The 10,616-nt window shown below is 40.4% G+C and overlaps 1 protein-coding gene across 12 annotated transcripts in view; it reads left to right on the top strand.

Moving 5' to 3' along the window:
* Window positions 1-5,936, top strand: part of tcf7l2 (transcription factor 7 like 2) — a 119,999-nt gene extending 114,063 nt beyond the window's left edge. For 3 of the 12 annotated variants that reach the window (XM_060939955.1, XM_060939956.1, XM_060939958.1), the window contains exons 12-14: window positions 220-270; window positions 1,350-1,422; window positions 4,806-5,936. In XM_060939955.1, coding sequence (XP_060795938.1) covers window positions 220-270; window positions 1,350-1,422; window positions 4,806-5,253 — 572 coding nt within the window. In that variant the 3' untranslated portion in view covers window positions 5,254-5,936. Of the gene's footprint in view, window positions 1-219; window positions 271-1,349; window positions 2,007-4,805 lie in introns of those variants that run through there. The other 9 variants (XM_060939959.1, XM_060939960.1, XM_060939961.1 and 6 more) reach the window with 6 other exon arrangements.
* Window positions 5,937-10,616: the final 4,680 nt, after the last annotated feature.

The following is a 10,616-nucleotide window of genomic DNA, read 5'->3' on the forward strand; positions in this document are numbered from 1 at the left end:
GGATGAATGAAAAATGACCCATCTCTTTAAATTAAGGAGGTTTGCTAGTTCTTTTTATTCTAGATTTTCATCATTCTTCTTTACAATGCTCTGATGATTCTGAGTCTTGATCTATATTGTGAGATGTGAAGGAGAAATGCGAGTAATGATATATTTGCGGTCTTTTTTCCAACATGGAACCCTTTTTGAAGACCTCTCTATCTGTTCTTTTTCTTCCAGAACACAGAGAATATTTTCCAAATCCTTGCCTTTCACTCCCTCCGATTACAGGTGCTAATGTCATTTTGAGTCTTAAATTACTAACTTGCTTTTCTTCCCCCCTCTTCTAGTTTATGATATATTTAGTCATCTGTCTGTGTGTGCAGTATAATGTACTTATTGATCAGTAATGCTAGCTACATCTTTCCATATTCTTATTGCTCTGTATTCATTTATTCTTCAGTTCTCTTTCAAGAACGAATTGTTTTGCTTTTCCACTCACTTTAATTTTGCTCTTATCCTTATTACATTTTTCATCCTTCCCTTTGCTTGTAATAAAATATCTTGTAAAGATGCCTCTATGTTAAGAATCCAGTAATGTCAAAATGTTTCCATTTCACAAATACGAGTTGCAGTATATTTGTTAAAAAAAAAAAAAGAAGGAGCCTTTTTCAAAGAAAAAACGCTATGCTGAGAATAACCAGAGACGTTATCAGGGTAAACCTCCTTAATCTGCTGGCTTCAGTCGTTTGCCCGTGCGGCCGCCTGCTCCTCAGCATGATGTCTTGCGGCCTGCCTTCATCTTCATCTTCACATCTCCACACACTGGCTGTGAGAGACTGATGAACGCAGGCCCAAGCTCCCAGCAACCTGCGCTCTCTGGCTGTGTAACGTTTCACTGGCTGCAACTAATCAACAGTTTGCCGTCTGTCCCCACATGTCCTTCACAGTAAAGCAGAGCACAGACCTGCAGCAGACATGTAATCATATTTGCTGCATCACATGCTATTAACAAGCAAGCATTTCTTATTTACAAATTTCTGTTGCTGTGCTTTTATTCTTATTTCTATCAACATTCTCTTCTTTTGCTGTCATTTCTTACTCATTTACCTTTACTTTGGTTTCCAGCTTTGTTTTTTTTTTTTAACGAATGTCTTAAAACTACCATGAATATGCGAGTGTAAAAACAATACTGCACAGTTTAAAGCAATAATTTGAATCTGGGAATATCTTTGGGAATAAACAGTAATATAATTCTGTGACTTGGAGTGATTTCGATTCATCGGTTTCCCTTTTATTTCCCTCCCTCTCTTCACTTTGTGGTCATTTCTCCTTCTCTCTGCTGGCTTCTCCTCCCTTCATCGGCTCAGACCTGAGTGCCCCTAAGAAGTGTCGCGCACGCTTTGGGCTCGATCAGCAGAATAACTGGTGTGGCCCCTGCAGGTGTGTATCTGGTGTGCTGGCAAGTATGCTAGAGCAGGTGACAGCTGGGAAACTTTTACACTGGCAACTCCTCCCTGTGTCTGCCTCTCGTAAGCCTCTACTTCTCTCTATCCCCCCTCTCCACGCCACCCCTTATGCTACCAATCAGCTGCTTTTGCCACTGTGAAGCTGGGTCATGCTAACAGATGTAATGGTGTGTGACTGCTTTTTGTGTGGGGGTGCACTTGAATGAGTGATTGCTTTTAAAATGTCAGCAGACTTTTTGTCACAGATTGGCACAGTGTATGTGTGTATTGATTAAACCTAATAACTATTGAAAGCTATGTCTGAAAAGGGGACGTGGCTGAGAAGGGTTAGGATTGGAACCTGCTGGTAAGTGTCGGGGAAGTGCAGTGCCAGTGTCCCCGGCTGAAAGCTGTGCTCTAGCTACATGTCTTGTTTGTCCAAATGACGTGTCCATTTTTTTTGTTTTTCTTGTGTGTTTTTTGTGTCTACCTTTTTGGCTAACAGATGCAAATACCCCTAAGAAGTGCCGTGCCTTGTTCGGGCTTGACCAACTCGGTTTATGGTGCAAACCCTGCAGGTATACTCCAAGAGGCACTTTTGGGAAGGATGTAGATCATAATGATGATTATGAAAAAGATGAAGATTGATTTCTTCTTCTCACCACTTTTACTGTTTGTTTTCCTTCTTCTAGTCTCTTCAGTCTTTTGTATGTTTGCCAAACTGGTTGATTTTGGGGATCTGTCACTCTCTCTGACTGAGATGTGCTCTAATAGAGCAGCTGAACTCCTGGGGCAGAAACTGGAACTTTCCGGAGCTATTCCTCTGTCTGTGATCATAATCACGCGTTATTTATCGTCTGTTGTTTGGCGATACTTTTTACACCTGAAGTGATCATTGTAAACCCACTATTTACAATTTTGTCCATTTTCTGCCCTATGGTATATCTCTGCCATCAGAACAGTCTTGATCAACCTTCTGTATAAACTTTGTTGTGATGTAGCCTCTTGTCCTCCCTCCTCAACCCCCTCTCCCCTCTACCTCTCTGATAACCCTTTGCTCAGCCCCAACTTCTTGTCTTTCTGTTCTAATACAAGCAGTCTTTGAATTGGAAATATGTTGATGGTAGGTATTTGTTTCTGCTAAGTAATACCCTTCTCTGTGTCTCACTTGTGTTTCCTCCATCTCCTGCCTTCACTGTGAATGCCAGATATTTGTCCTGTTCTATCGTGTTACACTTCCCTGTGCTGTTTGTAGCAAACTTTCATCCTGTTAAATCTTTAAGTCCAACTTAAATCCTTACTTGGCGAGAATGGAGTAGTGTCCCTACAAAGCACCCTAGGTGTCTGGGTGTTTGGTTGCTTTGGGAGAAGTGCTGGTAATTGTGCCCTTTATTCAGGGAGCTGGGAGGTTAAAAGACCCCACTAGGCTCGGTTTCCTGAAAGATGCAGCCGCACTAATTCCCCCAGAGATGCAGAAATCAATAAGGAACAAGGGGAGATACTTAGAATCAATAGGGCTCTTAAAAATGGATATTAGCTTATTTTCAGCCTTTTGACAGGCAGTTAGCACAGTGCTGCACTCTGGAGTGTGTCCAGAGAACAACAAAGTATGTTTCAGTTCGCAGGAAACTGTAGTGCTCCTATCAAAATTTCACAAAATGAAATACACTGTAATCAAATCTATCTTTTCATTTCATTCGTTCACTCACCCATCTCTGCCCCTGAAGACACACGCTCTTAAATACTCATCACTGTGTTTCTTTGTTCATCGTTTCTGCCCCAATAGTGCTTCCTTACAGCTCTCTACTAACACACGCATGTTGTGCATGTCCTTTAGCCATAGAGTACGCGTCTGGATCAAACGTCTGCCTCTTTCTTCAACTCTGTTCATTTCTGTCTCGTCTCATCCCTTTTTTCTCATCTTAAATGTGTCTCCCAGACAGTTTGTACCCTTGTCCTTGTCCTTCTGGCTCTCTTTCTCTTACTTTTGTCTCAAACCTATACTTGCATAAGACCAGGCAGGGGTATAACTTAAGAAACAATCCTCACCTGGATTTCAACAGGATTTCTACTGACAAAAAAGGAAAAAATTTACAACTAAAAAAAAAAAAAATCTTTCCTTACTCCATAGCCCCCCCTATCTTTCTGTTCTCATGTTCACTGTTTGTTTTTCTGTCCCTGTTTTACAAACCTGTAGGAAGCTGAATAGCTTAGCATGGCCTTGAGGCATTAGATTTTTGTTTTTTGCTTTTTTTTCCCTTTTTGGCAGGGGTAAAGGGTCAGGTCATGCTAGGGCAAGGTACACTGAGGGTTTTAGCTCTCTTTCCATCTCTCTCTGGTTCCTCTCCCTTTCTTTCCTCCTGATTCAAAACAGGGTATGCATCCAATCACCTAGGAGACACTGGAAATCTCTCTCTCTCTTTCTCTGTCTATTTATCACTCGCTCACACTCTCACTCAATATCTCTTGCTCTCTTTTCCTCTCGTACCCCTCTCGGCGTACTGGCTTGGTGCTGCTGTGTTTGCCCGTGTGGCTGGCTGGAATGGCTGGCCGTAGGCGTAGCAGACGAGGGAGGGTCCTGACCCGAGCAGAAATGCAAACATGGCGGCGCGACCTCTGTGCACAACACTCACACACATGTCTTAGGGGCAGGCTGAGAGTAGCGCATCTCCTCTAACCTCTTACCTCTCCATCTGAACTCCCCCCAAGGAACATGCAGAAAAAAGCAGTAAAGAGACTTGAAAAAAGGAAGGGAAAAAGAGGAGTGTAATAATTCAAGCTGATGTGTAAACTGGATGGAGTCCCGTGCGGTTTGCCGCGCTGGGGTGGAGTTCTTTGTTTCAAGCTCCTTATGTTATCCTAGTAAGAGAAAACAAAGAGAGATGTAGTCTTCACCTCTTTGGCTGTGTCCCTCTGAACCTCGGAGGTAGTTATTCTTCCAAATTCCTCATCCTAGTGCTTCTTGTCATCACTTTCCCCATCTGTCTCACTGTCTCCTCATCTGGCATCTGTATTTCTGTCGGTTCTTCTCCTCCATGTCTGTCTTCTTTGCATGTATGATGTTGGATGGAAGGTAAGAGGAAGTCAGTGGCAGAGAGCCAGTGCTCAGCTGCTCATCTGTTTGTATTGGCATTCTCAGAAAGCAAAAGCATCCAGTTAGATGTCCAATCTCTATCTGAAAATCACTGATCTTAGTTCAGTTGTGTGGAAATCAGCATACTGGCTGAATATCACCAATCTTCATATATGTCTGCAGAGCTGTGTGATGTAGGATGTGCATTTAAGTGGATGCTAAGGCTTTCTTACAAGCCTACTGGCAAGTTGGAAAACACTGCCAAGATTACGTAGGAGTTAAACAAGCCTGCTCTCTGTTTTCAGGAGAAAAAAGAAGTGCATTCGCTACATTCAAGGTGAAGGCAGCTGTGTCAGTCCTCCCTCTTCGGATGGAAGCTTACTAGAGTCGCCCCCATCCTCCCCCTCCATGGTCCCCAATTCTCCGTCCTCGAAAGAGTCCAAACCACAGACTGAACAAATGCAACCTCTTTCACTGACTATGAAACCGGGCCCCCTGGTCTCATCCTCGCACCACCAACACCACCACCTGTCCATGGCCCCGCCTCCGCCCTTAGCTCTGCTGGACAACTCAGGGGCAGGCAAAAACCCCGGCCCCACCCACAACGGCTCCTTGGACCCTTCAGACGTGTCATCGTCTCGCCCCTCAGGCTCCACCTCCTCCCAGTCTGCACCGGCGTGTCATTCCCATTCTCTGTTGCCCAGCTCTGCCCCAACGCAACCGCTTTCGCTCGTAACCAAGTCAATAGACTAGTCTAAACCGGCTCCGATTTACCAGCTTTCAACTCCTCCCTTCTGTCTGCTGACTCTTATGTCCTTTTTGTCTTTTTTTTTTCTTTTTTCCGTCACATATGGCTTTGGAAATTAGTTAATTCTTTTATCAAAGTTCATTGGTCAATATTTGACCTGTCATTATCTAAAATAAATGGAACTATTATAATAATAACAATATTGATGATAAAGTAAAATGAGTTGTAGAGTATAGCTATATAAGTCTGCCAAAATGTAAAACTTTTTTTTTTCTTTTTTTTTCTTTTTTTTACTGTACAACAGAAAAAGCATACCTGTTATGTAAATTGACATAGACATGTTAAAAGACAGATATAAAAATAGTTTAGGCGAGGATTCAGTGAGCCCTTTTCTTCAAGTTGGTTCTTCTTCATTATTTGTATTAAATACGAGCTTGCGAACCAATCATTTTACATCTGTTCAAAACATGGAGGGCACGAGGACCGTGGAGAGACACTTCTCCAGCTGAGGAACAACTTTACTTGTGATGTTACTTGTTCTTGTTTAAATGTACAGAAATATTTGGGGGGTTACTGTGTTAATATGCATTGTTCCATTGCGTTGTCTATTTTATTTTTTTGTCATTGTTTACCGTGGGTGGGTACTGGGTAGACTCGGTTGGAGGAATGTTTGAGGGACTGTTTTAAGGGTGGGTGGGAGGGAGGGGATTGTGGTATACAATACAAAATGTCACAACGCTAGGACCAGTAGTATTTATTGCTTTAGAGATTGCCTGTTGTATCCTGTATGTTGTCCCTTTTTGAAATATTTTCTTTTTCTTAATACATTGTACAAATATTCTTTTTTTAAATGTAAGCAACTTATATATAAATATATATATAAATGATCCATTTTTACAAGGAGGTTTTGAAGTTGAATTCTTTTGTTTTAACATTTGTTTCTTTTGCTGAAGACCAGAGTTCCACCAACAAACACAGTGTAGATTCTCCAAAACAGATGTATGCACAACTTAATTTCTAAAGACATATCTATAAGCCATTTTTTCACTAGGAGAAAAGAAAACTTGAAACGGGGATAGTGAATACCGTGTTCTTCACTAATTGGTTTTCATCTAAAGCCCATCTTTTTTATTGCAAGTTCATCTCCACTGGACTGTAGAATTGTGTACAGATTTTCTGTGCGGAAATTGTGCTAATTTTCACTCCCCCTCTTACAATGCTGTAGGGTTGTCAGGTTTTTGTTTTTTTTTTGTTTGTTTGTTTGTTTGTTTTGTTTTGTTTTTCTTTATTTTCCTCAACCATACTTTGCTGTGACGTTACATAGATTGCTATGTATGTAGTATAAATGTTGCTATAACAAATGTGTTTGGTAGCAGATTGTCAAATATTAAAATTTAAACTTAATAAAAGACGGACATCGTCATACTGTATAAACCCTCAAGGGCCAAATGATGTATATTAGGAAGTTCATAAAAAAACTCTTAAATAACACAAAAAATACACAAACTGCCACTTTTAAGTACACTACTACATATAGGTAGATAGAAAAAATAGGCATGTTGATGTTGCAAGAAGCTGTAAAAAAGCTACAAGAGAATCATTCATTCGGTGCCATTGTAGTTGACATGATGCGACTGTAAGCCGTCAATCTCTTCTCTGGTTTATTAAGATGCTAATGATGAATAGTTTGAATGTTTCCTTAACGGCTGTGATGTTCCTGTTCTATTTTATGCTCTTAGCTTTTATTTTTGTTTGCTTTCTTTTTTTTTCTTTTCTCTTTTTCTTTCTTTCTTTCTTTCTTTTTTTTTTTAGTTATTTGAAATGGTTCTCAGACCATCTTTTTTGTAATGAATAAATGTTTATGCTGTACAGTCTCTGTAGCATGCAGTTCTGTATTAATAAAAGCGACTTAGTATGTGCAGATTAGCTTGTTGCCTTGCTTTCTCTCATCACTCTGCCTCTGGCCTTCATTTTCCCCGTATAGACTTAGACAGCGTGCCATCCCAAACCTAGCATTTACCGAAATTTGTGGCAAAATAGCAGCTAAATTTTAAGCAGCCAGCATGTGATAAATGTTGCCAGGTAAAGGATGATTAATGATATCCAAGCTGAGTCAAATCCACCTGAAAACAGTTAGGCCTCTTGGGGGTGGGGTGGGGGGGTGTCACATAAATCTTCTGTCGTCACACACTATTGTCTGCATCTGGTTCTATTTTGAGTGGGACTCCGTAGATATTTTATTTTTCTGGCTGAGTCCATGGGGAAGAAAGTTAATCGGTTCTTAATTTATTGTACTATTCGGACAGTTGATCTACGAGTTTATCCTAATTGCTCTCGAAAGAGCTGTTCAAATTGTTGTTGTTGTTGTTGTTGAATTTCCATTCCCTCCGTAGGCTAAATTATTTTCAAATGCAGTAATTCATGGAAAAACAATGCTTTTAAATTATGCCCTGGAATTGCTGAGGTTAAATTGTTATAACATGTTGCATCTTAGCCCTGTGATGACCTGGCGACTTGTCCAGGGTGTACCCCGCCTTTCGCCCGTAGTCAGCTGGGATAGGCTCCAGCTTGCCTGCGACCCTGTAGAAGGATAAAGCGGCTAGAGATAATGAGATGAGATGAGATGTTGCATCTTATCTGACTCAGGTTGATGTAGTGTATTTTTGTTTGTTTGCTTGTTTGTCTGATTTTTTTTTTTTAAAACCTTGTCTTATCTTTGCTCCTGTGGCAAAAGAAAAGCTTCTTTTCTTTAATGTACATTGAAAAAAGTCAAAGAAAAAAGATGGTCAAAAGAGAGAGTTTAATAGCAAACCTTTATCAAAATCATATTTAGTTTAATTTCCCATTTATCCAACCAGAACTGTTTCATTGTTGTTATACAGCTACAGGCTGACCTGCGTATAAGCTTGTTCAGATTTTCTCCTGAATTCTGAACGTCGGCCTCACAGGAACAAATCAATAAGGACAAAGATGTCCGCGAGCTCTGTGCCTGTCTTTCTTCTGAAAAGAGGAGACACAGAAGTAAACAACCATCATGAAGTAGTAATTGATTCAGAACAGCACTGTTTATTGCCTCCGCAAAGCTTTCGATCGTAAACACAGGCATCAGAAAATCTTAGAGATCCACATATCAGTCAGACAGGCAGATGCAATGTGTCATGTTAAAGAAAAAAATAGATGGTGCACATACAAGTAATACAAATTTTTTTTCAGTCAAAGATGTCAACTGGGCACACAAATAAGGAAGACAGAAAGACGGAAGCTGCTGCATTCACAACAACCAAACTCTCAATATCTCATCTCTCTTTCCATGGTAGGTCAAGGTCAGTCCTACGTAGTGTTCCTCTTACTCTCTTTCAGCGTGGTAACAAAGGTTTTTTCGAAGGCTCGCAATACATTAAATAAATTAAACAAGAGACTGCAGGAGTAGGGATTTGTTCTGTGCATTCTGCTTTTCTAAAGCATTCAAGGTTCATGTGATTGATTCAGCATACTTCATCAATCCAAACCTCACTGCTCTTATTGTTCATCTTCACACTGCAGTAAAGCCTAGAACTATTATATTTTCCCTTTCCTCCTATTACTCATTCTGTGTGCAGTGTGTTCTGTTTTCAGTGTCTGAAAGACACTTCATGCACCTCTATGTGTGAATAAACACACTTAATACTGAAAAAGAAGGGTTCAGGAGTGCGTGATGCTGGGGCTCGTGCTTTTAGATCGTGTTTTTGTCACTGTCCATTTTTTCTCTTTGAGAATGGCCAGCTTTTAATTGCACTGCTCGGCCTATTAAGATTCTCACTTGACCTTGAGTATAAACATATCAAATTTCCTATTTGATTTTATTTTCCAAATAGTATCTCGTGGTTATTTCCACCCATGTTATTATTCCATCGTTGCCAAGTGATGTATGAGTCTGAATTTGGTGTGTATGTGTGTGTGTGTGTGTGTATGCAAATGCTTATATTTACTGTCTTTACTGATACCCAGAGGTCTAACTCGTTGGGCATCTTGCTGTTTTTGTACTGATTAAACAAATTTATTGCTGCCTACATTTCATCTGCTAAAACAACCCCTTATATATGAAGTGAGTATTATACAGTATATCAGGATTTAATGGTCATCAAGCTTAACTGGGAGTTGCTAACTGCAAGCCTAAACTCAAGACCTCCAAATTAAGATAGTCAAGAAGATCAGAGCTGGGGTACTCAAGACCTCCTTCTTCTTCTCCCTTGTCCAGCACTGCCACCAGGTCAGGGTCCATATTGATCTACATGCCATATTAATTGGAGCATAGTTTTACACCAGATGCCCTTCTTGCCGCAACCCTCCCATTTCTGGGCTTGGGAAACAACCATTCACACCTATGGACAATTTAGAGTAGCCAGTTAACCTAACTGCATGTCTCTGGACTGTGGGGAAAACCGGAGCACCCAGAGGAAACCCACGCAGACACGGGGAGAACATGCAAACTCCGCACAGAAAGGCCTCCGTCGGCCACTGGGCTCGAACCTGGAATCTTCTTGCTGCAAGGCAACAGTGCTAACCACTACACCACCGTGCTGCCCAGCTGGGGTACTGAAGACCTAAAAATCCCATATTCAAGGTCAGTGAACCTAATCACTGACTGACCAGAGATGTGATTGAGGGTTTGGGTTCCTGTGATATCACTAACTAGAAACTGAGAATAATCTTTGTCAACAAAAGAACTAGATGACCTATAGATACCTACCTCATGGCTACCAACAATGTGGAGTTCTCAACACTGATGCTATTGAATTGTGATTAAAACAACAATAAATCCCTCATTCGAAAATTAAACCCAACTGGCCAGTATTAAAGAATATCTAAGATAGTTAATGGTCATTAATAGTGAATAGTAAATCCTAAAATGAATTTAACTTGGAGGTCAGTAATTAATGATATAATCTGCTGCACATAAAGTCGTTAATGACTATCTGAACAATAATTATTTCAGCTTTATTGTTTAATTGAAGCTGAGCTCGTTACTGCCTGTACAGAGTTTTGTCTGTTGTCCTGGGGAACCAGGGAACTGTGGAATCAGAGGAAACTCCCAAAAATCTTTACATTATGTTAAAAAAATCTTTTGATTGTTAGCTCTCTAAACAGGCATCAGTTTGAACCTTTTGTGAAATTGAAACCTATTGCAGGGTTCTATAAAAGACCTTTACAGGGCTCTCTTCGGGACAAACTGAAGAAACCTTAAAGAAATGTTCTGAGTCTACATGGGAGACAAATGATTTTAAAAAAAGAAGAAAAGGTTATTCAGGGTTGTGAGGATTCATGCAGTTTTATTGTGTTCAAGAAGCAAACAAAGTCCAATCCAATACAAGTGACATCCAAAAACAAT

This window comes from Neoarius graeffei, chromosome 14 (genome assembly GCF_027579695.1).
Source record: "Neoarius graeffei isolate fNeoGra1 chromosome 14, fNeoGra1.pri, whole genome shotgun sequence".
Classification (NCBI taxonomy): Eukaryota; Metazoa; Chordata; class Actinopteri; order Siluriformes; family Ariidae; genus Neoarius; species Neoarius graeffei.